The sequence below is a fragment of the Carassius auratus genome, chromosome 6 (genome assembly GCF_003368295.1).
Source record: "Carassius auratus strain Wakin chromosome 6, ASM336829v1, whole genome shotgun sequence".
Taxonomy (NCBI): Eukaryota; Metazoa; Chordata; class Actinopteri; order Cypriniformes; family Cyprinidae; genus Carassius; species Carassius auratus.
The window spans coordinates 14,990,733-15,013,064 of record NC_039248.1 but is presented as its reverse complement, the minus strand read 5'-3'; the positions used below and the strand labels follow the sequence as shown (position 1 = coordinate 15,013,064).

Below are 22,332 nucleotides of genomic sequence, written 5' to 3'. Positions count from 1 at the left end.
TATACTTTCCTTCTTAGAATACTAGAACTCAATCAAGATACATAAAATTTCAATTCAGAATCCTAGAAAACACTCAGTTTCCTCCAAAACCAAATAATGCAAAAAAATAAATAAATAAAATAAAACAAAATAGGTCTTTCCAGTTCAATTAAACACTTGAGATAACTTGCAGTTCACACCATAAACTGTTTTTCAGTAATATATGCACATTAGTTACATATCTTTCAATCAATTCAAATGTACGGAGTCAGTCAAACAGTTAAGAAGCACTTGAGTCAGTCAACAGTTCAAACGTATGATCGATCATTATAGTTGGGGCCCAGTTCGTTGGTGCACATTAATCAGATGATGAATTCAAAGTATTCCCACGAAAACCCGAAGACACTTACGTTCATCCGATGACAGTGAAACAATATTAGGCTTCTCACGACACGAACACTCAGCATCCCTTCGCGATCAGTCTTGAACATGAGACGAATCCAGTCGATCCAAGTCCAGCGATGAAACACGCGATCTGTCCAATTTCACACGTCATTCCAACGTCCACCGCAAATGACTAATAACTTCATAAACACCGTTTTGTTCATAAAGTCAATTGTCTCTATAACCGCTAAGCCATCATTACAAACAGCTTACTAAGTGATGACTCGCAGGATCACGGAAAACAACAAAACAAAGATGCACGTAAAATACGAACAGAAAATAAAACAAGCGTCGTCACTTTACACTTTGGGCCTTATATTACAAAGAATATACTAGTCTCCAAAAGGATGACGCACTTTTCATCGGAACAGTAGACCTTTCTGGCAGCACACTCTCTCAACATGTGTGATTCTTCTCCTTCCTCATTACGTGACTCACGTTATGACGCAACCTCAAGCTCAACAGTCATTGGCTTGCAATAGTACACCTGTATTGAACACACTTTCTCATTGAATACAATCAAAACGTAGTTGTTGCATCATATTTCAAAATAAAGAAAAATTAAAATAATATCAAATACATTTTAACACAACGTATTTTTAGGAGTCCCTACACACTCCCCCCACCAAAAATCCAGTATGTCCCCATGCTGGTTACAAAAATTACCATGCATCAATCAAATGATAACCACCTGTTTACAGGGCACAAGTACAGGTTGGTTGCTACATATTTCACACAAGGCATAAGGATTACACCACCAAGCATGTGAACTGTTGTAACACCCAAAAACATTTAGTATTTCAGTTGCTGACACATTAACACCACAGTGTTGAGATGATACAGACTGTATGAATGGCATACCCAGCTTATCATAGGTAAATCTAGTATTAGGCCTCCTCTCCCTACTTGATCTACGTACTTCAGGAAGTACAAGCTCAGGCTGAGTTTCATTATCAGCAGATGCAGTAGTCTGTAAGGTAACATCAGGAGCTTCAGTCATTACATCAACTACTTCAGTATCACCCTCTTCAGCTACTAGCTGACCATCAGAAATTTCACTCTGACATTGAATTACTGGTATTTCTGAAACCATGTGAGCATCACCAGACTCTGAACATTCTACATCTTGTACAGGGTTTTCACTTTGTATCTCCTCTGTCACTTGAGAAGGAATGTTTGTCACATCTTCAACATAAAACCCAAACTCAGACTCTGAATCTGAACAATTACATTCCCTTGGAAAGGCATCAACTACAAGTGGTGAGTTTTCTGACTCAGCAGTTCTACGCTTCTCTTTCGCTCTCCTACGCCTCAAAGCTCTAGGTGAAGGAGTAGGTATAAGGTCTACCTGAGGACTTAACCTCACTTCTTGTCCTAAAGGCAAAAGATGATTTCGGTGCATAACTTTGGATGATCCATTACCATCAACAGGCTTCAAACGATACACAGGAATGCCAGAGAATTGACTCTCCACTACATAGGGATTAGCACTCCACCTATCTGCAAGCTTTTGTTTTCCCTTTAGGCCAAGGTTTCGAATAAGAACTCTGTCACCTACATTTAGAATATGATAGCGTACCTTCTGATCATACCTAGCTTTATTACTCTGATTCATCTTCTCAGAAGTAGCCTGAGCTAACTGATAAGCTGCCTGTAATTCCTGCTTCATTTTGGACACATACTTGGAGTATGACACATGTGACGTATTATCACCAGAGACTCCAAAACAAATATCGACAGGCAATCTAGCCTCTCTGCCGAACATCAAAAAATAGGGTGAAAACCCAGTAGCCTCGTTGGAAGTACAATTATATGCATGTACCAAATGCGCTATATGTTGACTCCATTTACTTTTCTGACTAGGCTCAAGGGTACCCAGCATATCCAACAAGGTCCTGTTAAATCTTTCAGGCTGGGGATCACCTTGTGGGTGATAAGGTGAGGTTCTCGATTTCTTTACCCCTAGCATAGTCAGCATGTCAGTCACCAACTGGCTCTCAAAATCCCTGCCTTGATCTGAGTGTATTCGAGTAGGAAGACCGTAATGTATGAAATACTTTTCCCACAATGTCTTTGCCACTGTAGAAGCTTTTTGATCCCTCGTGGGAAAAGCTTGAGCGTAACGTGTGTAATGGTCAGTTACAACCAAAACATTGCAAACATTCCGGGAATCGGCTTCGATGGAAAGAAAATCAATACATACGAGGTCCATGGGTCCTGAACTCTGCATATGAGACAATGGAGCAGCTCTTTGAGGTAACGTCTTCCTTTTAATGCAGCGCTCGCATGTCTTACAGTAAGCCTCTACATCACGCTTCATGTGTGGCCAGTAAAATCGGTCACGAACTAGGCCATAGGACTTATCAAAGCCTAAATGTCCAATCTCGTCATGCAGAGATTTTAACACTCTTTTGTGGAATTGTTTTGGCAGTACAAGCTGTCGTTTCACCCGGTTATTACTCTGACGAACTGTTCTGTAAAGCAATCCATTATATACAGACAATTTTTCCCACTCTCGCTTCAAGATCTTCATCTTAGGGTGGCTGCTCTGGATGTTACTAGGGTGTTTCTTATCACAAACGGCCCTCCACACTTCTCCAAGGAACAAATCATTTTTCTGTGCTGTTTGAAGCTCACCTGGACTAAGCACGGGTAAGTGATCTGCAGCTACTTCAACAGCACAAGAGTAAGCTTTCGGAACAGCAGACATATGTGCCCCTGCCTGTTGCACTACACATTGGTAAGAGACATTCTCTGTTCTCCTCTCTACAGACAAAGCCTGACAAAGAGCCCTCACACCTGCAGCTGGAATTTCCTGCCACTCATCATCATCACTTGGGTGAGTATGTGGACGCCTAGATAACGCATCTGCATCGACATTCCTGCGGCCAGGTCTATATTTCAAGCTGAAACTGTAAGTGGTCAATGCAGACAGCCAACGGTGACCCGTTGCATCAAGTTTTGCTGACTTCAATATATAAGTAAGAGGATTATTGTCAGTTCTAACCTCAAACGCAACACCGTAAAGATAGTCATGCAGTCGATCCACAACAGCCCACTTCAGAGCTAAAAATTCCAGTTTATGGGCTGGATAATTTCTCTCCGAAGGGGAAAGGCTGCGACTGATGAAAGCAACTGGTTGTAATCCTTCCTCATGTTTTTGATACAAAACTCCTCCAAGTCCATCCATGCTTGCGTCCACATGCAAAACATATGGCTTTTGTGCATCCGCAAAGGCTAACACTGGAGCTTGAGTCAAACAATTCTTCAAGGTTTGGAAGGCTGTATCACACTGAGCCGTCCATCGAGATCCAAATGGTTCAGAAGGTTTAAAGCAGGGTTTGGTGTTACTCACAGGTGAATTTTTGTTTCTCTTCTTTGCAGAAGATGGATACCCCTTCAGAAGTTCATTTAACGGTCGGCACAACTTTGAGAAATCCCTCACGAAACGCCGGTAATATCCACAAAATCCTAGAAAAGATCTGAGCTCTGTCACTGTCTGGGGCTGAGGCCAGGATACAACAGCCTCGATCTTGGACGGATCAGTGGATATTCCATCTTGAGACACTATATGCCCTACGTAGTTTACAGAAGTCCTGCCAAATTGACACTTGTCAAGGGAAATCTTTAATCCCTCATCTCTCAACCTATCAAGGACTTTCAAAAGGCGCTCTTCATGCTCTTCAAGAGTTCGTCCAAATATGATTAAATCATCCAAGTACACTAGCACTTCCAAAAAGTTCATATCCCCTACAGTGCGTTCCATGACTCTTTGGAAAGTGGCCGGTGCTCCACAGATACCTTGGGGCATACGCTCAAATTCATAAAACCCCACTGGGCAGATGAACGCTGTCTTCTCCTTGTCGGCGTCACTCATGGGTATTTGGTAGTACCCACTCCTTAAATCGAGAACAGTGAACCATCTACTTCCAGAAAGACTATGGAGAGCATCCTCAATACGGGGCACAGTATACTGGTCTGGTATAGTCCGTTGGTTGAGAGTCCGATAGTCCACACACATTCTAACCTTCCCTGACTTTTTGCGCACCACAACAATGGGCGAAGCATAGGGGCTACGGGACTCGGATATAATGCCACTACTCTGCAGATCTTGTAGATGCAGTCGCACATCTTCGAAGTCGGCGGGGGCCAGACGGCGAGATCTTTCTCTAAAAGGGCGTGAATCATTCAACCTTATCTCATGAGTGGTGCTTTTTGAACATCCTACATCCCACTCATGTAGTGAAAACACTTCCTTTCTCTGCATCATTTTCTCACACAATCTTTGTTTTGCTTCCTCTGGCATTGGAGAATCTCCAAAATCAAAAGATGCAGGTGTCAAAGTATTTTGTTCTGGCGGCTGTTTAGCAGTAAGTTGAGGCACTAAGGATACTGGAAAAACATGAGCAAGAGGAGTTCCTCGTTTCACCCATACTTCTTTTGAAGACATGTTCCTAACGGTCACTGTGACTCTGCGACTAGATACAACAGATGCTGAATGAAGTTCAGGCCTCACCTCTAAGTCATCAGAACTTATGTCACCAACTGCTGCTCTGTCAACTAGCACTAAAGATTCAGTCATTTGACCAGGAAACTTAAGCAGACCAGGAAGTTGCAGAATTTGATTTGGTGTCAGAACAACAGGGTTATGCTTCATAAACCAAACTGTTCCATGCTTGTCTGGGTCATCATGTGAAACATTTGTTGGTTGCATAGTCTCGTACGCCTCTCTGATTACAGGATGTATGGTTAGCACATTCAAGAATTTTTCACCAGCTTGTTCACGACAAGACTCAAACAGTTTCTTCACTAAGCTAGTGTTAGTCCCAAGTAAAATAGCTATTCCCTCCCGTTTCACAGGGTCGGGGCATACAATGGCAAGCGTGTCAATCACTTGATGCACTCCAGCTACACTTTCTGTGAACTCAAGTCTAAGGGGCAAATATCCATCATAGGGGTATTTATGTGAGCTTAGACCCCAAATCTCAAGGTTTTCCACAGGCTGAAGTTCCAAATGTTTCAGATATGTTTCATAAAAGCTACGGTATAAGAGAGTAACCTGCGAACCACTGTCAAGAAGAGCTTTTGCGTAGATACCTTCTATCTGGACAGGCACTTCTGAGACAGGTCCTACTAATCCCTCAGGCAATTTTGGCTTACCGGCATCAAGCATGGATGAACCACAAGTGGAACGTGTTGTCTCAGGAGCCCCGTGCCGTTCCTTCACTGAGCTCCTGCCCAGTTTCCCTGCAGGCGCTGCATCTTCATCAGCTTCTGATTCACTTTTCTGAGGTCCTCAGGTGCCTTGCACTCCCACTTCTTATGTCCGTCTTCACCACATTTGTAGCAAAAGATCACAGGCACTGGTGGCTGAATGGGTTTAGCGTTTTGAGAGTTGTCTCGGTGCACAGTCTCAGAGTTTTTGATGGATGTTTTCTGAGGAGCAGGATCAGAACCACAAGGCACAGTCGCCACCTTCAACAGTTGACTCACCTGTGTAGATAGCTCTTTAACCTCCTTCTTCAGGTTTTGTAATTCAGATGGCGCATATGCCTGGGGAGAGACGACAGTGGCCACAGATGCTTTAACATTTTCCCTTGCAGCTACCCAGTGTTCTTCTTCACGTATTTCTTTCATCAACTGTGAAAAAGAAGGAGGACTCTGTAAAGTGTGAGTCATTCTGATTCGCAAGGCAACCATATCATTGGTAAGGGCTCCTTTAATTAACTGCTCCATTCTGGCTCTATTTATGCCACCAGCATCAATCCCACCTTTCAACAAGGCTCTGTGGAGAAGTTTATCTAGGCGATACAAGAAAGCTGAAAGTTTCTCTCCATTTTCCTGGTAGGTGTGACGAAATCTAGCCATAAGGTCAGGCCCACTCTCAGTAGTTCCATATGCAGTCTCAAGGGCAGCTAAATACTCATTTGCATTTGCAGAAGGATTACTCACTTTTAAAAACCTGACAATATCAGCAGCAGGACCTCGTAAACTCTCAACGATGCGTTGTTTCTTTGCAGCTTCGGTGCACTGCCATTCACTTATCATTTGAGCGGCCTGCTCCATCCAGATTTCATACTCTTCTTCACCTGGAGGGACAGGTTTCAGCCCTGAAAACAACCTCAGCTTTCTGTAGGCAGGACCATCACTGGAAACTTGGTTGCACCGATCTACCAATTTACCTATGGCATCAACAAGGTCAACACTGATATCTGATTTGGGAGACTGCTTTTCCACAATCAGGGCCCTCACTTCATCCATAGATTTACCCTCCTGCTGCAACAATGCTTGCAGCTTGAGCTGAAAAGTATCACCTTCAGAGGCAGGACCACTAGCTACTAGACTGCCCACTAAGTTGACACTCCAGGGTCCAGCTTCATTTTCTATACCTATCTCAGGAGGTATAACATCAGGTTCTAGATCGGCACTGGCCTCCACTAAAATAAACAACCATCTGCCAGTTACATCACCACGGCGACCACGTATTCTAGTGCGACCAAAAACTTTTACTGTGTTTAACACCTTTTTAATAGTGTCATCACTTGTGCCTAAAGGAACATTGCTCAATACAATGACACGTGAGAGATTTGCATTCTCTTCTCTGCTCCACTCAACAGTCTTTTCCAGATTCATAATTTCAAAAGTCAAGGCAAGGAGCTAGCACTGAGGTGAAATAAACAGTGTTTCAAATCTACGGTCACTGCTATACTGAATTATAATGGAAAAGATAAAGAAAAATGTTGGTAAACAGGAGAAAAGAGAAAAAAAAACAAATCCCAGCGGTGCCTCCAAAATGTAACCCTTTCCTTAACCCTGGGGGTTAATTTAATTATTTACTTAAACAAGAATCCTGGATTCCCGGCAGTTGGATGGTGAATTAGGCCGGTAGTTCCTCTTTGTAATTACAAAAACAATTATAAAATGAATCTCCCTCCTGTACCAATTTTTACTCAATTTCTTCACTAAAGATCAATTCAACAATTCTTATTTACATTTCCAAGGATTCAGTGACTTAATAAATTAATTAACTTTCCAGTCCCAATGAAAACCCAAAGGACAAATGTTAAAGGGAAAAAATATAACAAAATTTATTTGTACATTAAGGTAACAACTCCTTTGCTTTTAAAGAAGATAAACAATTCTTCCTGATGGTATATGCAAGTTGCTTCTTTTCTTTTTAAATAATAAAAAAAATATAAACCTCTTTTGGAGTCTCAGTATGGTTCTTGTTATTTCACACTTCTTATACTTTCCTTCTTAGAATACTAGAACTCAATCAAGATACATAAAATTTCAATTCAGAATCCTAGAAAACACTCAGTTTCCTCCAAAACCAAATAATGCAAAAAAATAAATAAATAAAATAAAACAAAATAGGTCTTTCCAGTTCAATTAAACACTTGAGATAACTTGCAGTTCACACCATAAACTGTTTTTCAGTAATATATGCACATTAGTTACATATCTTTCAATCAATTCAAATGTACGGAGTCAGTCAAACAGTTAAGAAGCACTTGAGTCAGTCAACAGTTCAAACGTATGATCGATCATTATAGTTGGGGCCCAGTTCGTTGGTGCACATTAATCAGATGATGAATTCAAAGTATTCCCACGAAAACCCGAAGACACTTACGTTCATCCGATGACAGTGAAACAATATTAGGCTTCTCACGACACGAACACTCAGCATCCCTTCGCGATCAGTCTTGAACATGAGACGAATCCAGTCGATCCAAGTCCAGCGATGAAACACGCGATCTGTCCAATTTCACACGTCATTCCAACGTCCACCGCAAATGACTAATAACTTCATAAACACCGTTTTGTTCATAAAGTCAATTGTCTCTATAACCGCTAAGCCATCATTACAAACAGCTTACTAAGTGATGACTCGCAGGATCACGGAAAACAACAAAACAAAGATGCACGTAAAATACGAACAGAAAATAAAACAAGCGTCGTCACTTTACACTTTGGGCCTTATATTACAAAGAATATACTAGTCTCCAAAAGGATGACGCACTTTTCATCGGAACAGTAGACCTTTCTGGCAGCACACTCTCTCAACATGTGTGATTCTTCTCCTTCCTCATTACGTGACTCACGTTATGACGCAACCTCAAGCTCAACAGTCATTGGCTTGCAATAGTACACCTGTATTGAACACACTTTCTCATTGAATACAATCAAAACGTAGTTGTTGCATCATATTTCAAAATAAAGAAAAATTAAAATAATATCAAATACATTTTAACACAACGTATTTTTAGGAGTCCCTACATTTCTTCAGACAGAATCGTCATTTCTATTCATTTTCCACGGATTTACGCGATCAGATGATAAACAGCCTCTCCCAGCGATCTGTGTGTGCGTGCAGTAGTCACAGCTCGTGCGGTGTGTGACTCAGACTCTGATTGGGTCTTTCAAACGTCAATCTTAGAGTTTCATATCTGGACACCGCCCCATCGTGTCACATGCTTCCTGCACACTTCCTGGTAGTTATCTGGCCAAAACAACACTGAAACACCTCTGTACACACAAAATATCCGAATAATAAACCCGCGATTACGATAGTAAAGCTTGGTATGAGAATTTCTTGAGATCTGGGGCGTTTTTATAAAAAAAATCGAAAGTGTACATCGGAAATGCTAACTTGTGCAGCGATGAAAAAGGCTACAAATAACATTTTTACAACAGTAAACGACCGAATTCCACCCCTGATCGCTAAAGGAAGTTATTATAAACACTCGATCGGGGTTTAAAGTGAGTTTTGAGTAAAAGTGTACTAATAATTTCATAAATTGTCAGATGTAGCTTGATGCTAACGTTAGCACCAATGCTACTAATAGCAGGTGCTTTTCTTCTTCATAATGCATTTTTGTCTCAATAATTCACGTAAGGTCGTAAGAAAATGTTTTGTTGTATTTTTATAGTAAGACTTTTGATAAATAAGGGCTAAATGCAAAGAGAGACTGAAGTGAGATCGCTGCTTTGTTGCTTTGTAAAGCCTGAAAAACCACAATCAAGGCTAATAAAGGTGGAATAAAAACAAAAGAATAATGATAAAAGAATAATGCGGATAATGTGTCATACTTGGCGGAGGTGTGAAAGAACCGTTTGGTGAGAACAATACAATCATGATTCGGGCAGTTTTCAACAGTGAAACATACACAAAGAGCACAGGAGAGTTTACATGTGAGATCTTACAGAGATGACAAGGGCCATAAATCAATCTGATTAGCCTTCTCTAAAAACACACATGACATGGCCTTAGAAAATATTTCATAAAATTCACAGTTTTACAGATTCGATTATGAAATTTTTTATGAAGTCTTGGAAGACTTGTGGCCTTAGCTACACTGTGTTTTCAAACTCATTTCCTACATCAACATTTTTTTAAATACATTTAAAACATACGTTTTTAATATTTTTATTTTTGTTTTTATGTTTGAGCTTATATATCTCTATTATCATAACAGTCTGAGTGATTCTGATTCCTGAACAGTAAACTTTAAAGTGTCAGCTTTGTGAACAAAGGTTGATTATGTATCTAGTCAGAAAGAATCATGAGCAGAAACCTTTTTATTTTGGGTATGTAATTTCGGTCTCCATGCCAAAAAAGGGGGGTTACTAGTAAGGGGTTAATAGAGAACCGATTAATGTTGTTAAGGAAATCAAGTACTTGGGTCTTATATTTGATAACAAAATGACTTTCAATCCTCATTTGAAATCACTAAAAAACAAATGTCTTAAAGCTATGAATATAATGAAAGTATTGGCAAAAACAAAATGGGGAGCAGATTATATTGTTCTTTTGAGACTCTATAGAACACTAATTCGTTCCCGTCTGGATTATGGAAGCATAATATATGACTCTGCCAGAAAATCATATAAGCAGCTGCTTGACTCAGTACATCATCAAGGCTTACGACTTGCCTTTGGAGCATTTAGAACTTCGCCAGTGGAAAGTTTGTACATTGTGTCACGGGATGACAGGCAGGGAGGAACTATTGTCCCGGGGAATGTTTCTGGGTGGGGGTTATTTTGGTGCGACACCAAATTGGTGTAGCTTGGTGTAGCTTTGGTGTAGCTTGGCAGAGTGGAAGGCCTAGGTAGAGTACCTGGCAGGACTTCAGGGATTGAGTGCCTTGCAGAAGACTCAGTTTGTGCTGAATTCACTTGAAGGAGAGGTCAAAAGGTATCCAAAGCCCGTGATAGACGTTCCTGCGGTCCCAGTGCCCCGAGACCCCCACTTGGTGGGGTGGGCGGTGATCCCAAGGAGTCCAGACAGGGAGGAGAGAGGAGTGGACCCTGTCTCACCCCCTAGACGCTCCCAACGGGAGAAGTGAGGACAAGCCTTTGGGAGGTATGGAGAAAGGATTTTGACTCTTGAATGGCGGGGGAGGATGTCACGGGGTGACAGGCAGGGAGGAACTATTGTCCCAGGGAATGTTTCCGGGTGGGGGTTATTTTGGTGCAACACCGGGCCAGTTCCGGAGTTTCCTCCCGTGGATTTTATCCAGACGCTGTAATGTAATGAAGAGATGAGTTGCAGCTGTGCAATGGGAGGGAAGCTGACAGCGATTGGGTTGCAGACTGATCAGGGGAATATAAAAGGAACATTGTGATCGAAGCAGGAGGAGAGAGAGAGAGGGAACGGGGGAAGAACAGAGTGGGAACAGGATGGAACGGACGGATTAATGCCGCGGGGGCGAAGCAGATGGGTAGGACCAAGCGGAAAGGACAAAGCGGGATAGACAGAGCAGCAAGGATTAGCGCGGCGGGAAGATGGAACTCTGGTCGCAGCATTTGGGGAATTGGACGAACAAATTCACAGCGTGAACAGGATGAGGATTGGGAAGTGGCTGAACACCCTTATCATCTATACAGCAGTGTGGGAGAGTCATGCCTTAGATGGCAGAAGTAGCCGGCGGCAACCGAGGGCTGTATTTGCTGTGAGTTTATGTACTGCAGTGCCTAGTGTGAAGTGAACACGTGTGATTCTCTGAGGTGATTAATTGTATACACGTGTGTGGGTGGATATTCTGCTGTCTGCTCTGAAGGAAAGCCGCTGTGTGTGAAGATCTTGTACTACTGCCCTTTCCATAAACTGTTGTCAAATTTTGAAGAGAGGTTGTGGAGGGAGATGATTTGATCATTGTCTGTTTGAAGTTCTGTGATGTCCTGAAGTTAAACTGCTGAAAGGTCTCTTGTTTCAAGTCTCCCATAGTCTGCCACTGCCCTCATGGAGGAGAAGCTGTGGTCTGTCGTGGTCCGCCCTGAGGAGAAGCCGTCTGTCCACTGCCGCCCTGTTGAAAGGAAGGCCACTGGGCGCTGCTCTTTTGCCACTGAACGTTCCACTACCTGCTGGCAACCTGGAAAGGAATTGTCTGTCCTATATTCTACTGTCATACCCTGGAGAGAAGACGTTGTGTTTTGCTCCTTCTTATAGACTGTCACAGTGTCTGTTGGGTTGGGACCATCATGCCAAAAGCCCCCACTGCTGCTGGACTGAGGAAACGGAGCTGGAACTCTTCCATCTTGTGTTTTTAGTATTTAGGATTTTAACTTAATAATAAAAATTGTACCTTTTATACCTACCTGGCTGTCCGTCTGTGGTGTCTCTGGAATAACTCCTCGAGGTGGTACGTTTGGTTAGGGGACCGGTACCCGGCGCCCCCGTGACAATTGAAGCCAATGAACCTTCTCTTCAAAATAGACGATTGAATCTCTCACTCCAATATGCTGTCAAAATAAAGGCAAATAAAACCAATCCTGCTTATTCTACAGTCTTCAACCCACAATTTACTTGTTTGTATGAGAGCAATCCTAAAAGCATCAGATCCTTTGCTATTCATATTAAACCACATTTGGAGAACTTAAATACAAATTTGAACATATTAAATCAAATACAATTCAATTCTATATCTCCCTGGAAATTAAAGAAGCCTAATATCAATTTGGATTTGACTCATCAGAGGAAAGGAGTGACCCATCCAAATGTATATAGACAGCAATATTTGGACATAAGAAACCAATTCCCTTTTCATGTACCTATATTCACAGATGTTCGAAGGTGGAAAATAGTGTAACAGCAGCAATGGTGACTGGACATCAACGCTATGGAATCCGTATTCCAAAACAGTGCTCACTTTTTTCTGCTGAAGCACGTGCTTTACTTTTAGCTTTGGAGCATATTGAAAATGTACAACAAAAAAAAATCTATAATTTTTACAGACTCGAAATCTTGTCTTCAAGCATTGGACACTTTAAAAACTGATCATCCTTTAGTGGACTGCATCTTAACAAAAGTGGATTATCTACTAAATCAGTTCTTCAGTATTATCTTTTGCTGGGTTCCAGGACATGTTGGACTTTCAGGAAATGAACGAGCTGATGCAGCTGCTAAGGATGCTCTTAATCAGGAAGTTAATGAATGTCAAATTCCTCCTTCCGATATGAGACCGATTATTAATCAATATATTTAAAATAAGTGGCAAGAAGAGAGGAATATGCACAGGAATAATAAATTGTATAAAACTAATCTGGAAATTACAAACATACTTTTTATCAATTTTAAAACTAGACTTGATCAAGTTGTCTACACAAGATCTCGTATGGGTCACACAAGTTTGACCCATGCGTTATTTGCTTAAGGGTGAAGATCCAACTCTTTGCATGTTTTGTAAAATACCCTTATCTGTTAAACATATTTTATTGGATTGTCCTGGATTTATTACAAGTAGAATCCTCTTTTATGAAGTTACTTCACTTAAGGACATATTTAATGAGATTATGCCTGAAAAGGTTTTGGATTTTTTATCATGTGTTAATTTAAAAAAAATCTTATATAATATGACTTGCTGTGTTTATTTGTTTTGTTTAGTTTTTTTATTGTATTTATATGATATTTGTATTTTTGTAATTGTATTTTTGCCATGAAAATAGCTTTGAGTGTTCACATGGCATTAAATAAAATAATCTGAATCTGAATCTAACCACAAACATACACACATACACTGATGTACTTTCTGCTCTCTGCAATGAAGAAAACGCTTGCTTTCCTTTGTGTATGTCTGATTCTGTTGATGAACATCCTGATAAATTTGTGATAATGTATAAGAGTGAAGCCTTTATGAACATGCCTAAATATCCTATGCTAGAAGAGGGGAATTGTTTGAGTTTTTAGCTGACATATATATTTTTATGTATAGCTATACAGCCATGTGATTTGCAATGCCAACCACAATTAACAGGCAAAATTAATGAGTCAATTTCTGCATCAGGGCACGTAATTTGTGAAAGGTTCACAGTGCCTCTGAATTGTAAACCAGAAAGGGGTGAGATCTGAGGCATGCTTTTCTCTACACCCCTGCATGTCCAGTGCCTTTGATGGGGAGAGATTTATTGTGCAAACTAAATTTGACACTGATTGCAGACTCTGGGGGTGTCCGAGTGGCAGAAAAAGAGCAGATTTGCTGTCTGCAAGCAGAACCAAAATGGGCATACGAATGGCTCATCAGAAATTCTGATTGGGCTGAAATGATGTGTGAACTGGCAAAAAAATTGGGAGTGTTTATGTCAGAGTGCAAGCATGAAATCGAGGTAGAGAGAGTTGTGGTACCCATTGACAAAAGAGAAAGGGAAAATCATTGCATGACAATTATTTGTGACTCAGATATTCATCCAGCATTAGCAGAAGTGCCATCAGTTATGGGCAAAACACAAATACGATGTGGGTTTGATTAAAGGATGTGAACCAGTTGTGGTCACCCCAAAATCTGATTACAGACCATGTCAACGTCAATACCCTCTAAAACTAGAGGCAATTATTGGTATAAAACCAGTATTTGAGTCACTATTAAGAGAGGGGATACTAGTGCCATGCAATGATTCCCTAGTTCGAATTCCAATTTTTCCTGTAAATAAAAATAAAAATAAGGGATGAGGGTCAGCCCACAGATTGGCGAATTGTGCAAGATTTACAGGCTGCGAGTCCTGCTGTCAGCCAAAAGGGCTCCATCAGTGCCAAATCCATACACAATTTTGTCACAAATACCACAAGATGCAACATTCTTCTCAGTGGTAGATTTGGCAAAAGCATTTTTTAGAGTGCCAGTTGATAAAGACAGCCAATTCTGGTTTTCATTTGAATTTGAGGGCAAAGGTTACACCTGCACTCGAATTCCACAAGACTATTGCAATGACCCTAGTGATTACAACGAAGCCCTAAGGAGTTTGGAACCTTTGACCCTGACAGCAGGTACAGCTTTGTTGCAGTATGTGAATGATCTTTGCTTGTGTGCTCGTGATGAGTGTGCTGTCACTCATTACTCATCCCCTATATATTGGCTTGTCTCACGTCTTGTGTTTGTGAGATCGTTGTTTAATGTTGTTTACCCTGTTTGTTGGCTTTAGTGTTGTCTACGTTGGATGTCTGTGTTTTCCCAGAACCTCATCCACTCTACGCACTTCCACTCAGCCACGAACACTTACCTTCGGCTCTATTCCCTGCAGTTCCTGTGCCATCCTCTCCTGATGCCTACTCACCGCCATCATCCGGATTACTCACCTTCTCATCGCCATCATCCGGATTCCTCACCTCCTCACCACCACCTCAGAGCGTCGTCTTCTCAGCCTTATTGTTCCCTTGTGTTTGTTTGTTCATCTCATTCCATTAAAACTGTTAACTCGCATCTGTTTCCAGACTTCACTCCACCGTCACAATAGCAAATCACTATCTGAAAAAGGGGTTAAAGCTACAAGTCCCAAAACCAGTAACAAAGAAACAAATGCTTCATTTTTAAGGAATGTCTTCCTATTGTAGAACATCTATTTCATATTATGCAATTTTTGAGCTACCCCTGAGAGCTCTAGGAGGGAAGGGGTTGAATTTATGTGACAGGATTGTGTGGAGAGAGAAAGCGGAAGAGGCATTTCTGAACATGAAAGTTCAGCTGTCTGTTGTCTATGACTTCTGTATTGTTGCTGCATCATGGAGACAAATTGAGACCCCTCGTGGCAGATTTGCTAGATGCTATTTTGCTGCCAGAAAAGATAGCCATTTATAAATGTGCAGCGCATACTAATAACAAAGATTCTGTAGCTACAGGAAACACCAAAGCAGATGCAGCGGCGAAGGCTGCAGCATCTCAGCAGACAAAATCATCAAAGTGTACTCTGTTATCTGAAAATAACCCTGACATTTCTTCATCTTTACAGGGCATGCAGACATTTGCGACAGGACAGGAGAGAGAGAAATGGAAGCAGTGTGGCTGTGAGGTGGTGAATGGAGTATGGATGAGCAGAGATGGCAAGCCTTGTTTATCTAAACACTTCTTTCCTCACTATGCTAATAGATGCATGGGAAAGACCACGCATCGAAAGGGGGAATGATTATGCAAATGAAAGAACTGTGGTTTACAAAGGGGTTCAAAATTTATGCAGAAATTTTTGCAAAAGATGTGTCATTTGTAATACACATAATTTGGCAAGAGGCATACAAATGTCTTAGGTATCCCAAAGAGCCCCGATGGATTTCATTGAACTGTCCCCATGTGAAGGGAAGAAAATGGTTTGGTATTTGTGGGACATGTGGTCCAAATGGGTAGAGGTCTTCCCAATGTCCAACCAGGATGCAGCAGCAGTAGTAAAGGCTCTGCTGACTGAAATAGTCCTGAGATGGGGAAATTCCACGAAAAAGCAGTTCAGACAATGGAACACATTTTGTGTAGGGGCAATAAAAATCTAATTGGCTAAGTGTTGTGAGAAAACTGGACTCACATGGGTTAAGGTGCTCCCAATCATTCTCATGTACATGAGAATGAGAAATCGATCCAGAGTAGACCTGAGCCCTTTTGAAATTCTCTTTGGCAATCCACCATTTATGGGTAAAGAAAGGGGTTAAACAACAGCTGCCATCTACAGGTGTGTGAGCATGACATGTTGAGTTATTGCAAGGAAATGTCTGCTCTGTTGTCTAATGTCTGTGTTCAGGTGAAAGCTGCTCAGGAGAAGGTTGCTGAAATACTGTTGGATGACCTGAAACCAGGAGATTTCGTGGTGGTACGAGATCTGAGGAGAAAGAGCTGGAAGGCGAAAAGGTGGCTGGGACCGTGCTTCTGACCACTCACACGGTTGTGAAAGTAGCAGAGAGAGCAACGTGAATCCAGGCCAGCTACTGCAGAAAGGTCCCACAGTAAAGATCTGGAGACACACACGTCAACAAGGCCAGGAATCCAGCCTAAACATTAAGCTTCCTTATCAGCGGGAAGAGCAAGGTTAAGACTGAAAAACAGCATAGACCAACGCTACTTTTGCGTCATCGAAGGGTAACACCCCTTTTTGGGGGAAAACAAACGGATTCCTGATACAGAACTCGCTCCAGGTACCTTTTGTTTTTCATTGTTTCATGTGTACAGGCCTGTCAGACACAATTACAAACAGATATTGTATAATATTTATATTGTTTAGTCCTAGCCTGCGAATATTTCAAACTTAAAATCAGTTAACACCCAAGGTAGCATGCCTAATGAGAGCTAAAGTTAATCACCTAGCTACTAGCAGCTTCAACTGTCAATACCCTTACGAAACAAAAATATATTGCAGTATATTGGAAAATATCATGTAATATATAAGCATATATTCTTATATATATTTATTTTTTTCCAATATATTGCAATATATTGAAAGCGGCAATCATTTGAATAGTTTGAAATATATTATATAATATATGTATCATCAATATATTATTAAATGTATTAAAAAATCTAAAATATTAGAAAATAAAAAGGGGAAATAATATATTACAATATATCACAATATATTTTAAGAAATATATTGGTAAATATATTTTCCTTTCGTAAGGGTAGCTTAAATCAAGTGAAACATGATCCAAGTAAACCACCGACTCCTCTTGACATGGCCTCATCGTCTAGTGTATCATACTGTGAGTATGTTAATGACAAAAATAGGCTACTTGGTGATTCCACGAGATAATGGTAACGTTAGATTAGCCACTGCGTGGGGTTATTAATCCAGTTTTCGACCATTTCAAAGGGAAACCTCTGTAAACACCGTATCCAGTAGCTTCTTTAAATACCTCTCACGGTCCTCAGCCCGCAAAGAGAGTGTGTATGTTTCTGCCATTTTTGCTATCAAGAAATTAGAGCGAGTTCAGTATCAGGGGAATCCATTTGTTTTCCCCCAAAAAGGGGCGTTAACCTTCGATGACGCAAAAGTAGCGTTGGTCTATCAAAGTAGTCTGTGCACAAGTGAAAAGATAAATATGAGCATCATAGTTGGGTACATCATGTTGTTTTCATATTCCAGACTACAGTGACAACGTTACCAATATCATCACTCCCATGAGAATGGCCGTAAAAGAGCCTGAGCGTACACATAATGCTGCTAAATGATTTTTGCTGCTATTATGTCTACCGTGTATTTTTTAGTTGATATCCAGCTCAGTACAGAGACTGGTGAAGTCTAGTGTTTCATATCAATTGGTTCAAATGATGTGTACAATGAAGGCATTATCATGGATTTGAGTAGGGAGAAAACAATTGATGAAGGGACAAACAGTAGCAGAAGCTACAGTGAAATGTGTTAAATGTATGAGATTTATGATATTTTTACTTTGAAATAAGTAATGTTCGGGTCTATCTGAATCTATACGGTTTTCTTGCTTAAAATAGGGTCTATCCCCATATAAAAAGCCTTAGCATATTTTCTAGCTTTTTTTCAAAAATGTAAGAGAGTGATCATTCATGCGAAAATCAGAGATGAAGAGTATAAATGCGATGGAATGCCTTAAGTTTGCTTTATTTTGAATTATGTTTGTATTCCTGAGTGTGAATTTTTGATTTTGGATTGTGTTTATCTGTGACGTGACCGAGGGTCTGACTTATGTCATTAATGCAGTAGCAGTGACTTACTCGGTTAGCCCGGCGACCAGAGCAAACAAAATGTTAAGTGTGTAGTGAAAATATAACCAGTAGTAATGAATTTTATGTTTTAGTGATCAATGAATTCATTTAACATTGCTTCTGTATACCTATATATGCATGTGTTTTCTTAGAATTGCTGTGTGGTTCAGAAGGGCAACCCCTTGGGGGGGGACAGATGTCTGAGAATGACCTGAGAGGGTCATTGGGCCATATAGTAGGGGGACAATGTCTGAGGATGACCTGAGGGGGTCACCTAAGTCCTAAATGTGTGAGAAACAGCCCATAGAGAGTGTTCCTTGTTATGTGGGGAAAGTTACAGCTGCTAAGACTTTGTACCCTTAAAGCAGCAAAGGGAAATAAGGTGGAGGACTGCCCTCTTCCTGGGTCAGTTTCACTCTGCAGGAACTAAGTGTTGCTGTATGACTGTCTAACCTTCTTTGCAAAAAATAAAAGCTTTCTTTTTAATTATACCTGTGAATGAGTTTGTCTCTTATGCTGATGAGAGTTGATTTAAATTTTGCCATGACACTATCCATAACCATGTGAGCATGCTAACTGTAAGATTATCCTCAAAATAAATTCACACCAGTAAAACCAGTCAGTATCTGGTGTGACCACCATTTGCTTCACACGGTGAAACACATCTCATTGAGTTGATCAGGTTGTTGACTGTGGCCTGTGGAATGTTGGTCCACTCCTCTTCAATGGCTGTTTAAAGTTGCTGGATATTCACAGTAACTAGAAGACATTGTCGTATACGCTGACCCAGAGCGAGAACTGGAATGTTTTCAGCTTCCAGGAATTGTGTGTACAGATCCTTTATAATAGTAGAAGACTTCCTGCTCATTTTTACTTGCTGATTCTTATTTGTACATGTACACCCCATCTTGAGGGGTTTTATCATTAGCACACTGGATAATGATCTCATTTTCAACAGCTCTGCAGTGATTAAAGGTGCAACTGTGTATAACATATATACTTGTATATAAAAATATAGAAGTAATTAAAAATAAATATGTGAACGCAATAGACAATTGACAAAAATTTTCACGTTTTCTAAAATGTGCATATTTAATGTACATAAGATAAAACAAATGTACTTTTTAAGATTAAATAAAATTGTAATTAGTAAAAAGTACAGTTTTTCAGTCAAGCAAAAGTACAAGTAGTCAGTTTAAATTATACTTCAGTAAAGTACAAATCCCCCCCCCAAAAAAAAACTTAAGTACAGTAATCAAGTAAATTACTCAAGTATTTTACACCTCTGCTGCTGAGCCATTGTTTCATCTAACAGTCAATTTTTATTTTTATTTTTTTCACACAGGAAGTACCTCTATACAAACATGTATTTAGCCATTCCTAAAGCTCATATTAACAAAATTAAGTTTCTGGGGAATCCACAGTCTGGTCTCATGAAGCCAAGTCAATCATTTTGGATCTATTAGCATCCAGGGGAGCAGTACAATGAGAAGTGCCTGGTTCCCATAGTGAAATTCAGTAGTAGAAAAGTTCTTACAGTATAAAGGCATTTCTGAGTCCAGAAATGCATGGGGAGTTGCTCTCTCCCAGTGGTTAATGGATTCACCGATGTAATAACACAATTCTAAAACAGAAGATGCTACCTCTCATGTGTTGGTTTCTGTTTGTCCTCGTCTGTCCTCATTTTGGTTAATTTCCTGTTCTCATTAGTTAATCATCATTGTATTAATAATCTCGTTTGCTCCTTTGTTTCAGTTCTTTAAAAAGCTTCAGTTTAATTCTTTTTTTTGTGTCTTGGATTTAATGCTTACTTCAATGGTTAGTGTGGTTTATGTTTATTAAAAGATTCAGTTATTCTTTTACTTTGTGTGCATTTTTGAATGCTCCATTCAAATACAAAAACAAAGACCAAATTCAAATGTATGTTGAATTGAATCAAGGGTGTACTCATCTTTGCAATCCTTCATTTAAGCATAATTGCCTAATTTACTTATTTAGAAAATTATGATATTTCTCTTTTTAAGTATGTTTGAGATCAAAGTACAAAGTACAGACCAAAAGTCTGGACACGCCTCATTCAAAGAGTTTTCTTTATTTTCATGACTATGTAAATTGTAGAGTCACACTGTAGGCATCAAGGGCTATTTGACCAAGAAGGAGAGTGACGGGGTGCTGCGCCAGATGACCTGGCCTCCACAGTCACCAGACCTGAACCCAATCGAGATGGTTTAGGGGTGAGCTGGACCACAGACAGAAGGCAAAAGGACCAACAAATGCTAACCATCTCTCGGGGAACTCCTTCAAGACTGTTGGAAGACCGTTTCAGGTGACTACCTCTTGAAGCTCATCAAGAGAATGCCAAGAGTGTGCAAAGCAGTAATCAAAGCAAAAGGTTGTTACTTTGAAGAACCTAGAATATGACATATGACATATGTTTCACACTTTTTGGTTATATATATATATATATATATATATATATATATATATATATATATATATATATATATATATATATATATATATATATATATATATAATTCCATATATAATTCCACATGTGTTAATTCATAGTTTTGATGCCTTCAGTGTGAATCTATAATTTTCATAGTCATGAAAATAAAGAAAATTATTTGAATGAGAAGGTGTGTCCAAACTTTTGGTCTGTACTGTATACACACACACACACACACACACAAACACACACACACATTATATACAAATATATTATATTATTACAGTAAGGTTACAAATAAAACAAGAAAAATAAAAGTTCTTAAAGATTTAATGTCTCTCTGCTGTCTGCATTTTACAAGCATGCATGTCATTCATAGCTTTATTCCAAATCAAGAGAGAAAAAACACACGCATCCTTAATCCTGACCCCTCGTACTTCAAAACCACAGCATTCCTTGTTTTAAGAGAAACTACTCCTCTTATTGGTACACAATTTTATTCACAGATGCTGTACTTGCTTACAAATCTCCACATTACAAATCATGCATCTTTCACTTCACTTTTAAATGAACAGAATCTGAGAAATGAAAGTTGAATTATCATTTATGTGTAGTGTAAGTGAAAAGTGATATAATGGCAGCAGTACATACACAATTACACACATTTTCATGAGAATTATTTTTTTTTTTTTTTTGCATTGACATCATGAATGTTTGATGTATAAAGCTGAGAAGGTAAATTTAATTAAAATATATTTGTATAACGCTTAACAAATGCTTAATATGCAACAAATCATGCATCTTTCACTTCACTTTTAAATGAACAGAATCTGAAAATGAAAGTTGAATTATCATTTATGTGAAGTGTAAGTGAAAAGTGATATAATGGCAGCAGTACATACACAATTACACACATTTTCATGAGAATTATTTTTTTTTTTTTTTGCATTGACATCATGAATGTTTGATGTATAAAGCTGAGAAGGTAAATTTAATTAAAATATATTTGTATAACGCTTAACAAATGCTTAATATGCATTAATATTATTACTAAGATGCTTTACAGAAAATTAAAACAACAAAACAACCCTCAGTGAGTAAAGCCAAAAGTGACAGTAGTTAGGAGAAACTTCATAGATGGATACATAACAGTTTTTGCAAAACAAGATGTAGATTTGGATATTATTGCTGAAAATTACAGCTGTCATTTTGTTAAATTTGATAATTTAAAATAACCTTGAATAATGATTTCTGACCAGGTTTAAGCTTGCAGAACAAAAATTAAACCATTGTAACATTGCTTGTCATTGTTTGTATAAGCTGGTTACTGTTATAAATTCATTCACATATTTAACAAATTTTATTAAACTTGACAGCCATAGCCTAAAAAAAAAATAAAACAAACACTTTGCAAAATCTTTCCTATAATTTTCAGCAAACTCAATAAAAACCCAATTCAGTAAAACTAATTCAATCAAATCTATAAATCAAACTCAATAAAAATTGATGAAGTAATACATTCAACAGTTA

At 39.4% G+C, this 22,332-nt stretch overlaps 1 protein-coding gene across 1 annotated transcript; it reads right to left on the bottom strand.

Annotated features, from left to right (window-relative positions):
- Window positions 1-5,646: 5,646 nt before the first annotated feature.
- LOC113105165 (paraneoplastic antigen Ma1 homolog) lies at window positions 5,647-7,056 on the bottom strand. The gene has a single exon (XM_026266306.1). The coding sequence runs from the start codon at window positions 7,054-7,056 to the stop codon at window positions 5,647-5,649; it is 1,410 nt and encodes a 469-aa protein (XP_026122091.1).
- Between the last annotated feature and the right edge of the window lie 15,276 nt (window positions 7,057-22,332).

Bases quoted from the DNA above. Each gene is read 5' to 3' on its own strand.
- LOC113105165 (XM_026266306.1), bottom strand. From the start codon at position 7,056: ATGAATCTGGAAAAGACTGTTGAGTGGAGCAGAGAAGAGAATGCAAAT.